The 19,787-nt window shown below is 37.1% G+C and overlaps 1 protein-coding gene across 2 annotated transcripts in view; it reads left to right on the top strand.

Moving 5' to 3' along the window:
- Nucleotides 1-19,787, top strand: part of LOC121315730 (potassium voltage-gated channel subfamily KQT member 5-like) — a 241,364-nt gene that overhangs the window by 146,118 nt on the left and 75,459 nt on the right. For both annotated transcript variants that reach the window (XM_041250085.1, XM_041250084.1), the window contains exons 3-4: nt 14,713-14,803; nt 17,990-18,116. In XM_041250085.1, coding sequence (XP_041106019.1) covers nt 14,713-14,803; nt 17,990-18,116 — 218 coding nt within the window. The remainder of the gene's footprint in view (nt 1-14,712; nt 14,804-17,989; nt 18,117-19,787) is intronic.

Below are 19,787 nucleotides of genomic sequence, written 5' to 3'. Positions count from 1 at the left end.
AATTTGTACCACAGTTATACAACCCAAAAGGTATTTGTATATATTAGTATATTATATTAGTGTACTCTGTTTCGTTTGTTGCTATTATATGCTGCTTCCTCTCTGTATTTCAGATTTAAACAATGGGCACAGGTTTCTGAGAGATTTTTACAGTGTTGTTTTATCCATGTTCAGACAGTTCAGGACAAAGGTAGGGTGTCTGAGAAGACGTGTAAAAATGAAACTCTAACAGAAAGAAAACAACCCAGCATGATGTTAGGCACCAGTAAAATAAAGTTCCCAGAAGTCATTAGGCCTTGTTTTTGTTCTGGCTTCATCTGTCTTGTTGTCTCACATGGCTGACGATTCAGTTATGTGTATAAGAATGAAGAAATTGTAGATAGTTACCCGGTTCACTTGTTCTTGTCAAAATCTATAGGAATGCAGTAGCTGGTCATTGGCTTGCCAGCATCGTTACCAGTTGTTCATATACCGTATATGATTAGCCTCTGAAACACACATAAAACAGTCACATAAGAAAAAGTTATAATTCTGATTTCTGATGCATAGCCGTGATTCAGAGTTGTGAATTACGCCCGATTGACTGAAGTAGATTGTGCAAAAAAAAAAAACAATACTATAAAAATAAAAACAGAATCTGTGTAAAATAATTAACTATTTGATTCCAGAATATATCACAAGTTTTATTGCACAAATCTGTCTTTACCTGCAGCCCAACCTCTTTAACTTGATCCAGTCGTGCATGATTGAATTCAGAATGGGAAAATGTCTGGGTCAGGGACCAAGAACATTGTTGTTTCCATCCTTGTATCAAAGCTTTTACTGGAAATCAACTTTGTATGCTAATGTATTAATAATATTGAGAAAAATGTGTGTGGAAATACTTAAGGACACCACTCACTGTATGTTTTTATACTGAAACGGTGTACCTTAAAAATATGTAGTCCCAAGCATTCTTTCCTTTCATGTGATTGTGGCAATTTTGTATAAAGACAACAAGGATGCTGTTTACAGTGAAAGTACTTGTATTTAACAGTGGATTTCTAAATTGGATTGCCAGTGTTACACTGCTAATGAAGCATCTCTTTCATTCGGTCTCTAGAATACTTGAAGTTATGGAGGGCTTAAAAATCTGCTCACTAATAAGCTATTATCCATTAAAGGTTAAGAGCTACTCGTTGTGATTCAAGAAATATAATTTCTACAACAATTAACCCACGCCCACAGAAGGGAGAATCTGCAAAAATATGGTGATGTATTGCAGGCTTTAGGACTGCAATACATTATCATGTTTTTTATCTCAGAACAGCAGCAGTGGTAAACTGGACAGAAGTCCAAACACTGGGCGGTGTTTGAATGCGTAATCCAATCTGATCCCTGAGGTTGTAGTGACGGGAGACGGAAAATTTGAATGACATGAGCACTAGTTCATGGGAAACATCACTAGGTTTTATCATCCAGCTAAGTGCACTACTACAAACATATTTTGAGGTCTGACTGACATAACGTGACTTTTGGCTTGTGTATCGGGACAAATATTCACCAAAAGTATAGTGTATTATGCCTTTCTAAACAGCTGAGAATCTGAAGAGTATTAAGATAATAATGCTTTCACTCTATGATGAAATATACCCTATGATTGCCTATTTTGAATGTAAATAATGTTTCAAAATCTGGGATGGGATGGATCGGGGTTGCAGCTCATCCACTGGTACATCGCTGATTTGTAACTGCTACTGCTTGACACTGGTGGGTTTGTTGTCAATCCCGCGTCTGACGCTAGTGTACCATTTTCCAGGCAGGTAGAAAGGACGGAAACAACACGCTTGATTCAAGTTGCAATGCTTTTATTTCGGATGCTAATCTCTAGCACCCGCTTCAGAGACCACTGCTCTGACTGCTTCACCGCATACAAGGAACAATAACCAGCTTTCAGGGCAGGCACAACAACTACCTTCCAGAACACACAACACATGTATTTGGTGGTCCAGCGCCCTTTTATAATGTATCTCCGACCCTTTATTCTAATGGGGTACTGGAGCTTACACACATCCCATTGGTCCTCAGCCACACACCAGGATCAATATGCACAGACAAACAGCAGCGAATAGGGACAGACAAACAAAAACACAATTACATGGATTGCTACAGTATTATATTTACATATATTACGTCTCATCTTGAGCAGGTACTGTAATCCCTTTCAAAATAAATACAGTGCGTTTGTCATCCACAAAGCTCAACAGTATTTAATGTACACAGCATTTTTTTTTTAAACCCTTCATTCAGATCTTCAAGCGAAGAGCTTGTCAAAAAGAATCCTTACAAAAATGTGTTTTTATGTGTCAGGTATTGTGTTTTGCTTCATAATTAAATATATTTTAAAGTGTATAATACTTACAGTATAAACAGAAATCGTGGCAAAAACACCATAGTGTTACATTTAAAGTTTAATACATTGTAGATCTACAGTACAGTACAAATTACAGAGAAACTGTAGGCAATGTTCTATCCTTTGTTCTTGTGTAGTTTGCTGCCATCAAGAGATATCCTAACTACTGTACTGCACAGCAATGCTAGTATTTAAAATGTCTTGCTCTCGCAAACATTTAATGTTTTGCAGTACAGTACGGTAGTGTCTTGCGGCTCTTGACCATATGGAAATTTTGGTATTCGGCAAGATACTGAAATGCTGCACCTCATAATAAAAGGTATTTCGATTGGCCTAGGGCTTTAGTGAAATGCATTTTAACTGGAGAGTCATCCATGATGTTTATTCTATGAATATTTCACTACAGTTAATATTTTGTTTATATGTTTTTAGGTTTCTAAACATTTTGGACAATTTATTATGATCTCTGTTAAGCTTGTACTTGTGATCGCCAAATCTCCCGACCAGAAAAAAAATAAAAATAAAAACTCACTTATCAAGCTTTCTGTTTATCTAACTTTACTTTTGTTTTGAAAGTATATAAAACCATCCCTGATTGGTTGTTGGAGCCTTTGGAGAGGGCAGTCAACCAATGGTTGTATAAAATGGCTTAAAATGGGCATCTAATGTCACCATTAGTTAAGCTGGACAGGTTCTATCCACAGAACACGACTGAATGTGTAGTACCCTTGAAGCTGCAGTGCACATTACAGTAGTATTGTGTGCGACAGACAGAAGGTTCCCTCTTCAGTAATGGATATATAAACAGTTCATACCGCTGTCAATCTGTTATCAGTGGTATGCATGGAAACTGTCAGGTTTGTTGAGCCGATGTAATAGGTATAAATCAGTGCCAATCATGAGCCGATAACTCCTGCACAGTAGACTGAAGTGCTTTGCATTGTGTTTCTTTTTTTTTCTTACAAAGAATTGAGTCCACAAGGTGACCACATTATCTGCAGCCTTATTCTAATGAGTAAAACAGACAGAGGAAAACATCTGCCCTCTTGCATACATCCGCGTACATCAAACTCTAGAACATCGGGAATTGCATGGGACGAGTTAATGGCTGCCAAGGCTTTTTCTTACCGGCTTTAGGAATATTCCACATTAAAAATGTGTTGAGGGGGGCAATTATTGTCCTTGAACTTTTTGTAGCTATCTAAAAATACCACTGTAATAGGATATTTATGTAGTAGTATTTGAGAATTATTTTGATAGGCTTGAATACGCCTGTATATCGATCTGTTTCTCTTTCTTTTACTCCTCCCCAGATTTCCAAAGTTGTACAGTTCAAACACTGCCATTAGTGAAGTATACAGAACTATCGACCTACCAGAATATAACCCAGAGTGAGTTTGCAAAATTAATTCAAATGGGCCAACCAGCATATAACACAATACATGCAGTAAAAGGATGATTTCAAGTGGGAGCCTATTTTCCCTTCCATACTCTGAAACAAGATGTCATACTTGCACGAGTATCAGTGAGGGAGAAGAATGACCTGGGTGAGGGAAAAGAATGTCTAGATTCAAGTATTGAATTGCAGCCCCCAATAGGATTCCTTTGCAAACTCTTGACAGAAGCCAATGATGTGATTCAACCAGGTCCTTGAATCTATATCCAATACAATATAGACTTTGACAACTTGATTCCTGATCATTTTGAAAGCAGTCGTGTTTTATGTTCCTTTAATCTGTACTGTAAGTCTTAGTAAATGTGCCTGTTGCTATAACTAAGCTGTTGTATTTAAAAAAGCAATGCATAACATGGCATAATTGTATGATGAGAATAATAAATTAGTATCCTTATCATCAAGACCACAATTGGCGCTGGAGTTTTATGTGCATTTTGTAAAGCACTAGTCCCTCCATCTTTCTCACAAATATTGATATCCCTAGAAACAGTAGTAGCTGCCCAATTGTGACTGGGAGCTGATTTAATGCATTTTTAATACAAAGTAATGAGCAGTAGGCTTCTTTACATGTGCATAATTCATAGTAGGAAATATCATCGTAGCAAGTACTTGTATGAGCCAAGTACTTGGCACACCCCTATTAAAAACTAATAATGAAAGATTAGTGGAATTGGTTGTATTTCTGTTTATTATTATTAGTAGTGAAGTAGTAGTAAATCTGGTGTTGAAAGGCAAAACTAGATCTGGAGATGTGTTTGATGCTAAACTAAAAGCCATACAATTAAAAACAATGCAAACTGGAAGTACTACAGTACCTTGAGAAAAAAAAATAGTATTTCATGAAAAACAAAGGGTGTTTGAAACAAACTGCAACAAGACCAACTTTTAAAGCACCATCTGTAAGAGTTTCCTGAAATGTGATTTTCTGAGCGATCCTTTCCCAAGGTGTTCGATGCGGTTTGGAGGTCATTTCAGATAGCTATACATCGGAAGAGCAGAGTACTGCTCACTGCTCTTAATGCCAGGCTGGTTGCTGTGTACAGTCTCGGAGAAGCCAAGCCACATCCTTTTACCGGTACTACGTGCTCTTAAGAAGAAAGGCTTTATGAAAGTTGAAAGCTTTTTTAAGAATGAAAATTGATCACCTTTGGATTGATGACATTCCTACAAAGACATAAGCTGTGTCAGTAAACTCTTTTTGCAGTTCAATATTTAATAAAATAAATCATTACAGATGACAGGAGCGTATTAGCAGTGCCAAAAGAATGTCCAGACATGCAGTTGGTGTGAAAGACCCAGACAAACTCGAGGGAGCAGACTTCCATATAAACATTCCATGACATGCAGCTCTCTGTGCAGGAGAATGGACCTGCTGATTTGGGCACTGTGTGATCAGCTGGATGAGGGAAAAGAATGACTGCCCTTGATTTGTATTGCTGTACTCAATAGGATTGCTTTACAAACTCTTGACAGAAGCCAAGGATATGAAGCGTCCCAGGGCCTTTACCAAAGCCTTGACCCTGTATCTTATACTATTAATACAGACTGACAACTATACTGATAATTTTGAAAGCAGTTGTGTATTTTGTATTGTACATCTTAGTAAATGAGCCTATTTGCCTGATATTAGCAGCTGTATTTAAAGAATAAAACACAACAGCTGTTTTTATGTCATGACTTAATTGTATGAAGAGGGAGAGGATAATGAATGAATATCCTTAACACCGAGGCCATATCCTCCTTTGAATATAATAAGAGAGGAATTCTGACGCTTCAGTGTTTCCAGAAAATATATAGATGAACCCATTTTGTATCACCTTGCTTAATATCATGCCCCGTTTATTACAATTTCTCAAAAACCACTCGCCATGCACCATAGGTTCTTTGTGAAACTACCTCTATTAATATCATCTCACAAACCTGCTTATTGTCACGTTTTGTGCAGCCTGTCAAAAGCTGCGTGGCTGGGCTTTACTAAGTAACCACATGACAGAATTACTTTCTAACGCAACTAACAGCCAATAATCATCTCGACTGATAAATTGATGTTTTGTGCAGCCTGTCAAATGCTGCATGGGCGTTCTTGACGGGATACAGTTCAGTTACAAAACACCAACGTCACCATATTTTTCTTTTTTAGCATTTTTTGCTCGTATTCAGAATGTGCTGTCAGAGGCAAACGTGAAACCCGCTTTGTATCAATCATGATATACAGCGGGTTCATATATACTCTTACGGCCATGAGTGTCAATAGTGCATGGTACATGGACGGGTGGTATAGTACAGTAAATACCCCACTGTGTAGTTGCTGAAATTTGTAATACAACATACAGGTTATAGAAATGTGGAAGACAGAAGAGGTGCTTTTGTTAACTTACTATTGTCAAAACTTAATACCAGTTTTGGTTGGGACTTGAATTCAAACTCCTTATTATTGATATTTTTAATAAGATCACACCGGTACACATCTTTTATGTTCCAAATTTAGCTAAACATGCTTTTGTCTACATATAAAAAACAACATATGTTTCCTAAATAACATCTATTTTACACCAGGAACTCTTTGTGGGGAACCTGTTTCTTTCAAACCTCTACAGATTTATAATTGTGTTTGTAACTGATTGAGTACATTGATTAATCCCATAAATGGGGAAATTTATGAGCTTTATATGCTTGGTGTGGAAAGGAACAAATGTTTTATTTTTTTTTGTTTTGTTTTGTTTTTTTTTTAATACACAGAATGGGTCTGATTGCAAAGCTTGCATAATTAATTAATTATATAACTCATGGGGAAAGTCAAGCTGCCAATTGATGGGACAAATTATTTTTATTCCAGTGCACCTTTTTAGATAAATAAGAGGATAAATCTATTCTAGCAGTGGTACTTGCTTTTGAGTCATTTTTTAAAGAGGCTACTGGAGACCACTATTTATGTGTTTTTAAATTGTACACAGATCCATATGTAGTTCAGGAAGAGAACATTGTGACAGAGAATGAATGAATCTTGGTTATAAATCTCCCTCCCGACCTGTCAGGGCGCTGTGGAAAGGGAACAGTGCCCCGGACTGGATGGTCTGACAGTTCATTCCGGGAAAGGTGGAAGTCGGCCATCTAGAAAGAGGGTGGGGCTATAGTACCCCAAGTCATTGCCCCAGAACCGCTGATTAGAAGAGAAACGGTTCCACTCGCTAACCAAGGAGGCGTGACTGACAGTACAAAAGGGAACGTAGCTAAGCGATCTGTTCCTTTGCTATGGTTGCGAGCGAATCAAAAGGAGAACCAAAAACGTACCCAAAAACGTGAATGTTTAGTGTTTTGTTTGTTTTTCGTGTCTAATTATACTTGTTTGTTCTTGGTAGATGATCCAGAGCTGTTTAAGGCCAGCACCAAACCCGGACAACACTTCAGCACTGGGCACTAATAAATTGTATTTTACCACTTGCATGTTAGCACTCACTGTGGTCTTGTGATTGTGTGTGTTTAATACTGTGTTTATTATTTCGGGACTGTAACCCATGTTTAACATTGCTGTGTATTGCCTGGGATTATCATTTGTGGTCATAACGACCTGGATTATAAACGGTATCAAATGAAACATTGTTTGGACCGGGAACTTACTTGTTTGTCATTACTTGAGCACTGCATCACCTCTACACCTGCACACTGCAACCCACTTGGCCACAAACATTAATAATAATCTATTTAAAGGTTTGTCTGACTGTTCCATTCAAGTTTTATCGTTCAAAATGATACAGCAGAGAGAACACATTAAACTCTTTAGCACCACCACAAGATACAGTGCTCATGTCTTCAGTTTCAGACAGAAAGGGGCTGTTAGAAGCTCAGAAAATATTGAATACAGATGTACTGAAAGTATTTGTATAAAGTATTCAATAATTCAAAAGGCACCCGTTATAATTCAGGCAAAATTGCATTTCGGATGATAGGTTTCCCTCTTTATATATCATAATAATCTGATGGAAAATGAATTATCTTAATCATGTGAGAGGACAATGTGTTGGTGATATAGCCAGTACTAGCGGGGGAAAAAAACAATCCAGGCCGCAGCCAAAATATTATTTTACTCCCCACTGAAATACGGTGTGCGCTTTTCATTTTGTTATTTTTTTTGGCCATTTATTACTGAAATACTTAGGTCAATTACTCTTTAATGGAAAAGGCCTCTGTTTTAAGTATTATGATTTTGCTTTTATAAACCTATTTATGATCTATATACAGTTATTTATGTTTAAATATTATGGAAATACAGACTGTAATTAAGGATTGCAAACTTTTGCCCCAAGGGTCAAAGAAGTGAGTGCCAGAGTTTGAGGCCTAAAAAATAATTGTTGGCTGTCAGGCACATTGTGCAGCCTGGGGTGAACAGTTTCCCACTAGAACCCTAAGGACTACGTCCATACATTATTTGTTTTATTACTCTTTAAGAAAACTTTTGGCAGGCAATTGAACAGTAGTTTTTTAAGTTTTTCTCTAGTACATTTTTCATTGTCTTCCACTGTCAGTTGTCTTACATATATACATTCCAGAAGCACTGTTAATGTCATTTTTATAACCACTTTGTTTTAAGAGACTTTTTTATTATATAACAGAGTTTGATTTCTCTCACGAGACTTGTGGAAATCATTCTGTGTTCAGGAGCTCAGCCAAATAAGTAGGGGAAGGGGGGTAATGGCTGTAGTCAGAATGCTGGGCTATAATTTATAACTAATGACTGCTGGACAGACTTTATCCCATTATATTTGTTTGAAGTTAGTTTGAATTTGCAAACAAAGGGTTAAATTCCTGTAGTTTCCTGTGGTGACTGAAATTTAAAGGGGTTAAGCTAAATAAATAATTCTTTATTTCTTCTAAATAATTCTTTATATTAATTCTTTTTTATTACCGGCATTACACTGGATTAAATAAGTTTCTGTTTGCATGGCTTGTTTTCAGTACTGCACCCCCTTTCTTTCCAGTGAGCCTGCAGGGTAGCCGTGTCTCTGATAGGACTTCCATTCTCTTTATCTAAATATTTCTTTCAGTAGGCTTGGCATCATCTGCGAGATTCGCAAATTATAGCCAAACACCAAACCAACTGGTAGCTTCAAAATCATCTTTCTTTGCATCAATGTAACATTGTGAAAGAGGATGCTACCATGCCAATTTGAATATATACTGGACTGAATTGTTTCTCACAGTTTAGACTATCTCAGGGCACCGGAATGAATAATACTGCTCTATCTGAATTGCAACAAAATTAAACACAAGAGAGCAATATAATTGTGATTACTATAAAACAAAGGATGAAGGGGTTAGTAGCCTTACACGCTAGTATACACACAAATCTGTAGCCGCTGCCAAACATCTGGAGAAAGACAGACAAATCTTGGGTCCTGTACTAACCTCATCAGTCAATGCAAAAAGATTAGCAGTAGGCGAGAATCTGATGACAGCTTACAAGAGTGACCTCTAGTGTGCAATATTGTCGTTCTTGTGCATTACAGAAATGTTGTGCTCCTTTATGTTAGTTTAACAATATAATGAATATAATGCAGGTAAAATGTTTCCTTGGATGGGAGTTCAATTGGTTCAAATATATCATTTAGAAAAGGGTTGGAACAAAGGCCAGGATTGGATGTGCCAACTATGCCCACCAGTGACATAGAGGACTTTTATTCAATTTAAATGTGAAATTGCAAGACAATGAAAACATTAAAAATTAATTTATAATTATATATATATATATATATATATATATATATATATATATATATATATATATATATATATATATATATATAATATTGGGATATTGGGGGTTTCTTGGTTCACTTCTCCCTATAGCTCTCTGTTTTGATCCTGATCTTCATCTTGTTGCCCCTAGTACTATTTAATTTTTTCCATTCCAGCCTATTTCTTTCTGTATCCCTGCAGGCCAAAAATAAACAATAGGCTCCAAAACAAAGGCAGGTGGCCAACACAACTCCAGTTGGAATCTGCAGCAGTAAGCATTATGAGTTCATTTATGTAACTTGCAGGTTGAACATTTTACCATGGCACAGAGCTGGCTGTAAACCATTTTTCATACTTTCTGATAACAGAATAAGAAGGAAAGTCAATGAAGTGCCTGTAACTTCACAAACATTTGTTTAGCTTTCCAAAACATCTTTCAAACTCAATTAGTTTTTTTCTTAAAGATGCTAGAAATGTAAAGATTACTATTCTTATTATATGTAGGCTTAGTGGTGGGATTGGAGGACTCCCTCTGTATAAACTACCCTTTATGTGTATATATACACATAAAGACACATAAACAGATATATATATAAGTAATATTTGATTTCCTTTATTGATACTCGTATTATTTCCGTTAATTGCTATATATAGGTCGTATAAATTGCACAGAGTCCTTTTATGTTCACGCAGTGCGACGTTTGTCAGAGGATGGTTTTGGTTACAGGAGGAAGACTGAAGATAGGAACATAGCACAAGTCAAATGTGAACCTCAGTTGAAAATATTGGACATCTGTCCTTTTTTTTTTCATAGTCAATGGTGCTTGGTGATAAGGTAATCCGCGTTAGGATAAACACTAGTGTATGCCAGAAAGAATATTGTTCTTTCACGGAATCGTCCTCTTTTTCGTTTCCAAGATATGGTTTTGGTTGGTATTGGACTAACTTCTAAACCAATTCCGATACTAACCAAATGCAAATTCCTTTTATTAATCCACCGTGTGACAACGCATTTTCTGATGGCACATCTCGTAGAAAATTTTGACGGGGTCTCTGTTGGCCAACGCAAAATTAAAAGGAATAACGTTAACGTTCTGAAACTGAGTGCCAAGCGCAAGGTTAGCTCTCACTACAAGGAGATAAGGGGTCATTCTTATCTATCCTTGCATTGATATTTACTATGCATTATTTCAACTGCTTATAAACAGGAAGTAACAAACACATTTTACCACAGAACACCTCTTCCATCCTCCAAATCCTATGCTGTATCTTGTTCAGTTTATTTCTCATCAACAAGATAACCTGAGCAGGAGAAAAAAAAAGTAAACCACAAAACCAAGCATTATGATTGGTTACTGCTATGATTGGTTAAGTTACTGGCTGCTTAGCCCTAAAGGTGTTGGCCTGTGTCAGTCAGCTTCCTCCCCCCCCCCCACAACCTACCGGATGCGACTCTTTAATATACCTGTACAGTAAATGGAAATATTATACAGTTTCACCCTCATTACCACCGCTCAGCATCTTTAGAACAACAGATTACTTCTGATTAAAAACATATGGTAGCAACCACGAGGAAAAGGCTTCTATAAAAATTACTGTTAATTAGGATTTAAGATTTGTTAAGGTTAGATTCTTCATTTTACAAGTGTTATTAGGTTTTCACAACTTTCGTAAAGACCAAAGTTTGAAGATAAGCTTTAAAAATGCCTTTTGTTTTTACCTTTTAACTTTTAACTTTAACCCTTTGCAGACCATTTATTCAGCGCATGTCAGGCGCGTCAGGTCCAATTTAGTTTTACAAGCACTGTTTATTTTACACACACGTTTTAAAATATATATAATTTTTCAGAGTAAAACAGGTTTAAAAGGCATTGAATCACAAAAGGACACTCAGGTATCTTCAGCCAAGCTCCACCCCTTGTTCGTTGTATTTTCCACATACATCTTTATAGACATGCATACTGATAAATCCTCTCCAGATCACTCCTCCAAACGTCTCAATAGTGCGATCCAAGTCATTGTTTTATTACTATAACATCTCCAAAAAGCTCTGCAAATGTCTGTGATATTCTTTGAGTGCTGGATGCAGAAGCAGCTACCTCCTTTATTATGTCTGTGTTATCTCTGTGGTGTATGGGGCTATGAGATACGCCCTTTTTTCCGGTTTCATTCGGCTCCTGTTGATCTCACTCGGTCATTGAAATGTTTTCTCTGCTTTTTCCAGAGAAAAAACGATTAGAGACCTGTTCTTTACGTCTTTTTGATGATGTAGGACAGGGTCCGACATAGGACTGGAAAGGGTTAACTTAGTAACTCACCTAGTGACAGTGATTCTTTGCTGAGATTCTTCAGGGAGAGTGTCTCATTGGTTCTGTAGCTTCCACTATTTAGGGAGGCAAAACTGTCGGACTGAGTCACCTCACCACACTACTTGCCAGACACCCTGTGAGCTCAAGCTCGCCAGCATCCACTGTGAGCTTCTGAGTGTAAAGATATGATTTGCTTGGTGGAGGCTGGAGGATTCCTATTGACTTCAATTTCTCTTGATCTGTTGTGGGAGAAAAGCAGGGGTAAAATAATTAGCCAATCTATGAGTGCATTGTCTTGAAGAATGTCTCACAGAGCAGCCTCATAGTACCGATAATAACTTCAATCATTCCATCTGTCCGGTCAGAGGACTAAATGTTTGCCCGTGGGATTTGGAATATGATCAATTCTGTACTACGTTTCAACCAGGTATAATATAAGAATAAAACCCCACTATTTTTTCCTTTATCTATCATACTGTGTCCTCTTTCAAAAGAGTGAAAAGTGTAAATTGTGTGTGCAGATGCTTTTGGCTCAGCTCTCGGCTTTTTACACAGGATCATATTAAGGAACACAATTCCATTTACATTGTGTGGGTAGGTTCTTTGACTGCACTATGATAAGTACATGCTTTTAGACTAGTGCAGATGTATACAAAGGAGGCTCGCTGAACTGACAGGTTACACTATTTTTAGGTTTAAAGTTGCACAGGAGCTAAGGCTGAACAGTTCTGCTGCAGCTTACCACCTAAGGCTAATGTTTTACTGTCTGTAAAGCATGAGAGAATCAACCATCTGTTTGTTCAGCAAATCAAATAGGCAAGCTGCAAAGCTTAAGATTTCAAATTCAGAAAACGCTGTGTTTGAGTCAGAAACCAAGCGAGGACACTAATTATATAAGGTTCCGCCAGGGATACGGTTTGGAATATGTGGTGCAGACAGCTGGCTTTAAACAGCACTCATTTCTTGTTTCGAACAGAAACTCACAAATATTAACTAAACAAAGACAGTGTTGTGATAACTGCTAATTTGTACAATACACAGTCAGAAAATAACTTGTAACACTATAACTTGTTTTTATTTTTGTGTAGCTGTAACCAAGATGTGTAGATGACAGGCTGCAAATGAGTATACACACCTTCTTTCATTTTGAGAGAGAACTACAAAAAAACTAAGTCAATCAAGTCCAAGTTTTGTCTAATCCCTTCAACGCGGAGGCTAATGCCTTCAACACAGATGAAGACATTGGACAAAATGTATCTATCCCAATCTTTGTTTAGGAAAGTTTCATCTTATAACAAGTAATTCAACACAAGGAAACCTATAGAGGTACATTCAAGGTGCACGACTGAGTCAGTTTGCAGTTGAATTATTACTTTCCTTAGATTACAGATTGTTTATGTGGCAGGTGAGTCATCATGACCCATTGTTCAGCTCACACAGAGTTACAGGAAATGTTAATTCTGTCTGAGTTGTTTTCTTTAGTTACAAATTAGAGTAGAATTATTTTATAAAAAGCCTCAATAGTTCACCGGACTGGACGAGGTACACCCCCAAGCTATAGCTGCTCAGAAAGGTCTGCTGCTTTGTTTAATTCCAGCCTGCCCTGCCCTGAGTCAAAGTTCAAGGTCACTGCAGTGATACAGTCAACAGCAGTTTTCTGTTGGGATAATTGTGTTAGTTGGAAGGGGATCGTGTGTGTTTTATGAAAGCCGTCTTTGAGGAAGCTCTTAACATGTAATGCAAAACATCAGGAAATAGGTATGTCATGAACCTAGGCTAGCATAGCCTTGAAAATCTCAATGTGATTCATCTGGACTTGAGAGCAATCTGTCTCTTACTGGTTATTTTTTTAAATTGAAGTCGCTTTGGTTAACTTGTTTAGCATATAAAGGGTACTCAATAGCTTTTGCGGATCAGTTCAGTGGTTGTCGATTGTATGTTTATCAGTAGAAATAAAAAGATGAAAAGGTAATAAAGTTAACTTTTTATAGTATATTTGTTCTGGGATCCCCCCAAAACAATTACAAAACAGCAGTAAAACAATATTGTATTGTTATATGCTGCTATGGCCAAAAGTTTGGCATCACCTAAAATTTTAGTATTGACTTTAAAAATATATATATATGAACATAATTTAGATATTTTATTAAACATCACTTAATCAAAAATACTACAAAATGATATCATGAGTGTCTGCAGTAAGCAGTAATACAGTATTTCATGTTAGATTTTTATGTCACATTTTTTTAAATTTGTGTCAGTTTTTTGTAAAGTATAAAATTCAAATATGTTAACGTAATAGTATTCAGCAGGTTTCATTCAACTTTATGAAGCAAAATGTGTTAATCATATAGGGTGATGTTTGGCCATAGCTGTATATTTAAACTGAATCTTGAGAAATGTACAACGACTGTGCAAATAAAATAAAAGGGAACTCAGACGATCTATGTGCATTCAGCCTGATTTTTGAGAAACGGACAACTGACATTATATTTTCAGCTGATGACATTCTTTATAGCTTTATTGAAAAATAGGTAGAGATCTGAAAGTCATACCAAATGCACAAAGACCACTAAAGCGATTTAGGCCATCAAATCACTATTCCATGGTTGCTTCATGTTAATGCATTTGATGCCAGTAATATTAAATGGCTTAATATGGAAAACAATGACATAAAAAAATACAATTCAATGGTTTTTGTGTAGTTTTGATATCTAAACTCTGCATTGGGATAGTTGTAAGGGTTTTGGTAATACACTGTATTGAAATGTTGAGCTCAAGAGTACTTTAACTAACTCTTAAAACTGCATTTTCTTTTGCAGTTTTATTCTGGTCTTTGGCTGCTTGGTTCTGTCTGTCTTTTCCACTATCCCAGAATACCAAGAGCTCGCCTCCCGTTGTCTTCTCATTCTGGTAAGCTGAAAATGAGCCTATTTTTTAAAATGCATGATTTACTCTTTTAAGATGAGTATTGCTTTATGTAAGAGATGTTTTGCACCTGTTGTTTAGAACGATTTCGACATTCTGTCAACTTCTCAACGCACCCCCTTTGTACAGTATTCTCAAAACACGTGGGATGTTGCTATGCAATGGCCAGCATTGTGTAATGCACTGCCGTTGCAGATTCTGTCCCGTCAGTGAGATGACAGGAAACGGGACTGTCAAGAACACTTACACAAACAGAAAAGCTCTTTCAGGAATTTGTAAGTTTACAGACCATGCCCAGATTAACTGTCTGGGTGCATTTTAATATATAATATTAAAGCAATATGTGCATATGTGATTTTAGACAGTTAACATAAGGAAAAACGAAATTGGAATACTAGAACCCCAATTGTCCCCATTAACCCAGCCCCACGCGCAATTGGAAATCCACACCAACCTTGAAAAAAGGAGGGTGATATTGTTGCAAACATAGCATGGAGGCCCATGTCTCGTTGTGAGGAAAACAATATAGTATCACCTAACTAGAACTGTGAAAACGGAGCTCTTTTCAATGCTGCATGACTTTGGGGGTTTCCCCATTTATGTTGTCAGCAGTTTTTTTTTTTTTTTTTTTAACTTCTTTTTGTTAAAAATGGCACCAGATACTTTACAATGGCCCACAGCCAGTGAAAACAAAGCGCGGACCTAGAAAAAAATTTACCAAAAGGACATGTGGTGTTTAAATGAACTGTTCTCTAAATTACCGAGCACACACCTCACAGCTTCTTTTACCAGATTGAGACCTGTAAAAACTACCTGACAGACTGAACAGACCATTTATAAACTGTGTTCGGTCATCGATTATAAAGTGTTCCAGATCTGACATGGTTAGTAAGGGGTTTTGGGCTATTGCTCATTATATAAGGTGTGATTTGTGTTCCTGTTGGATTTATTGGGGGTTTGGCATTATTATAAATCACCCGGTCCTTCTCAGGTTACCAGAACACCTGAATCCATAATTTAACATAAATAGGTTTTTCCTATGCTCTGAGAATGGTTCCTTATTTGCTTATATATCGTATTACTTTAATTTGGCGCTGCCCTCGAATAAACGCCGCGATCAATAAAGAAACATTAAGGTATTTTTTTTTCTCCCCCTTATTAAAAAAAACACACACAGTAAACTAATAAATGTGCAACACTGACTATGTACATGTAACGCCCCCTAAGAGGAGGGAGCCTCAATCTAGCACGTAAATTACAAACTAATGTACACACACATAGTAAGCACATTTTATTTTATGGTAGTACAGTTCTGAAAGAAAATCCAAGATAAACTACATCTAGAACAGCAGTCCTTCTGAAGTTCTTATTGTTTCTAGTTCATGTAATTCCCGTACTCAATCCTGTACAAATAAAAGCAATGTGCTTACTATCTATGAGAATATTTAGTTTCAGTTTTTCTTTCAGAGAAATTAGAAACATGCAAGTTATAGGGAGAAAAAAATAATGAAGTAGGATGTATTGACAGAAGTCAAGCTGCAATTGGTGCAGAAAAACATCTACGTCACACTCTTAGATCTAACTGCCACAACAGCATTGTCCTGCCCCTTAACAACCAATACACACACCTGATTCGCTGGTACAGTACTCCCCAGACCTCCCAACTCCCACACAAAACACAGTATTATACTACCAATATAAAGAGCCATTAAAGAAACTAGAATGGAAATTTTGATTGTGTCATAATTGGAATTCTCTGTTAATCAAATCCCTTCCCAATTATAAAACAATGAGGGGAAATAGATTTTCTGTACTTTATAGTGCTGCAAGAATGCACTTTAGTCCCACTGGGGGTGCATAGCAGCACAGTTGGGAAGATAGTTTAGCACATCATTAGTAAAAAATCAATGTTCAGATTCCTTTTTGCTCAAAAAAATTAATTGTGGCACTGATCTAATGACACCTGTCATTGCTCAATATAATTGAACAGCAAGCTATGGCATGCACTCAGAAGGAACAGCAAATCAGAATTGTGTTATTAATCGTGTGCAGTGCAGATCAGCAGGGCCCCTACAGGTACAAATGAACTGTATTAGGCTAGGGTGCCCTACAGTATGTGTCCTGCAGACACATAGAAGTCAATGGACGCGGGTGATCAGCACTAACACAAGTTAGTTTACTGAGGCCCAAATATTGAAAATAATAATAATAATAGTCTTTATATTTAAAGATATTTTTCAAGTTAAAATAAGCTGCTTTTTTATTTCTGTTGAAATGTCTCTTTCGAAAATAAATAACTACAAACTGAGGGGAATCAATACTGATTGACACTGTGCCATTTTCCATAGCTGAAACTGCCCGCTGTCTTTCACAATTGCATGAGAAACAAATTATGCACAGAAGACACAGACGTTTGGTGGATATTACTGCAAGGCTTTAATTTTGCAAATGTTTTTGGCTTGAGTGACTCGACTTCAATTCTCTGGGCCTCATTCATTTCTTTGTAATCAAGCCAAAAGCAGCCTATATGAAAGATTATAGTAGTTAATAAGATGGAGACAAGAGAATGCCAATTCTAATCCCAACTTGACTTTAATAGGAAGTCAAGCTTTTAACAGCGATGATCCGATGCAGCGATGAAACAGGATAAAAAATAAATAAAAAATTATGCATTCCAAATTGGGGAGAAAACCGGTTATTGTATCATTTTTGTTTAAGAAATGTATATTTTGTTGGAGTTCCGATACTTTTGGATTTAGGACTACACCACTGCTGTAGAGGATAGTTTTTTTCTGTTTTTGGAGCTGCCTTGAAAAAAGCAACACAGACTTTTCGGTTTGATTGGAAAACCAGACAGTAATAACTTGCACACACATCTGTCATGGTTTCTGCTGTGAGTAAGACTCAGTAATAAGGCATCAGCGATGTTAACTACCCGTGAAAATAGGCCTAACTATTTTGAACTGTGTTCACTTGGGGCCTGTGAGGGCTGCTTTTCCTCTTAGCACAGCTTCCTAAAATCATTTTGCCCTATTTGGTTGGAAAGTGTTTATGAAAGAATTTCAATGAGTGTTTACGACCCACTCTTAAAACAAAAAAAAAGTGCTTAGGGCAAGTGTAACCGAGCTCTGGCTGTAAAAGAAGTGACATGTCTTTTCTTTCTAATTGTAGGAATTCGTCATGATCGTGGTGTTCGGCTTGGAGTACATCATCAGGATCTGGTCAGCAGGCTGCTGCTGCCGGTACAGGGGATGGCAGGGCCGGCTTCGCTTTACAAGAAAACCATTTTGTGTCATAGGTAAGTACATTATTAAGCCTTGATTCTTGTCTTTTAAATCTGTGAGTGTCACATAAATGATTCTTTGGCCCTAAACTCACATTGTTCCTAAGCTTTTGATTGATTTACATTAGCCTGTAGTCTCCAAAGGCTCAGGGTCTGCCTTAGTCACATTCCCTACAAGACACTGATTACTTACTTACTATGGCACAAAAAATCAGACAGGCGTACAAAAGCTAGAGCTTGCCAAGCTTGCACCTGTGTTGATTTTAGGCTTCAAAATACCATCAGTGATCCCTTTTAAATGTAGGCCAATGTAAAATTATTAAAGCATTCCTATATATACCGTATAACAAGTTTAAAAGGTTGATTAATATTACATCATCCCCAAATACATGTGAAATGTGTACAGCAGTAAGATGGATAATGGGTTCAAATTAGATTCTAAACATCGTCGACCTGATCTCATCATTTCCAAGGTTCTGGAGGTGCTTTTAGTTGCTGATTGTAAGGATGTGAGGTGGGGTAGCATTGTGCAGTGCACTCAAGCCTGTACATGTAGGTGGAGCAGTGTGCATTGAGGCCTGTACAACATTGATATGCTTTCCTGACTTACTTACCCTTTGTTGGTAAGCATAGCAAATCATTATTTAAACATAGAATCATATAGATTTCAGGATCTAAAGCTTTATTCATGTGACAGACTAATAGGATAGTAAACAGGTTATAAATAAAAAAATAGGAACATGTAGATCATATATATGAAAGTATCCTGTACACTAGAGCCCAGAACCACACAAGACACATCTGGTTGTAAATGTAGAACAGGCTGTCGCAGTAAATAATGCATTATTCATGTCTCTATCAATAACATAATATCGAAACAGGTCAGAACGATTGAACATCTCTCCAGATCAATTTCTTATGAATGGGAAAGCAGCTGATGAAGTGCTGTAATGCTTGTATTTACTGAGGCTGGGTCAAACAGATCATCACAGTCTTTCTATGTGCTTTACTCTGTATTACTTTCACTGTATTATGAGAACCGCTCTGCCTTGAAAAGTCACTCCTCAGGAGAACAGAACTCATACCATCAGTTCCTAGTAGAATCATAGATTAGTTGTGATTCTTGTTACAGTAAGAGCTCATACATGTGCCTCAGAAGAAGATATTGCAGAGTTGTTTTTCTTTAGGATGGAGTGGCATTTTTCATCGGCAGGATCAAATAAATCCATGTGACCAAAGAATTTTCTGCAGACAGTTTGGCAGAAACGTAATACAGCAGGTGCTGATTTATCACAACCTGCTTGGTGCTAGTGCAGAGAGATTGGATTCTGTGGAATGGAAATGCTATAGCAACACATCAAAAGCAGCAATTACCTAGAGGCATGTATGATACACAGCTACATTCAGAGGCACACTACGATTCCAAAGAAATTAAAAATGCCATCATGCTATTTCACATCAGAGTCTGTTATGTAAATCACTTACTGTACTCTTTACGAATTTGATAATGTAGTTGATTACTCGTTGACATTGTGCGTCTCTGCATAGATCAGAATGGTGAGCTTTTTTTGGCTATATGTGTGGCACAGTAGCAGCTCAGCACACTAGGTACATGACTGCCCTGCCCAATGCTTCCAAGTTGAAATTCGGAACAGACGTTTGCGGTTTTTAACTGGGAAGTCCTGA

The sequence above is a fragment of the Polyodon spathula genome, chromosome 5 (genome assembly GCF_017654505.1).
Source record: "Polyodon spathula isolate WHYD16114869_AA chromosome 5, ASM1765450v1, whole genome shotgun sequence".
NCBI classification, from domain to species: domain Eukaryota; kingdom Metazoa; phylum Chordata; class Actinopteri; order Acipenseriformes; family Polyodontidae; genus Polyodon; species Polyodon spathula.
This window is presented reverse-complemented; position numbering and strand designations above follow the sequence as displayed.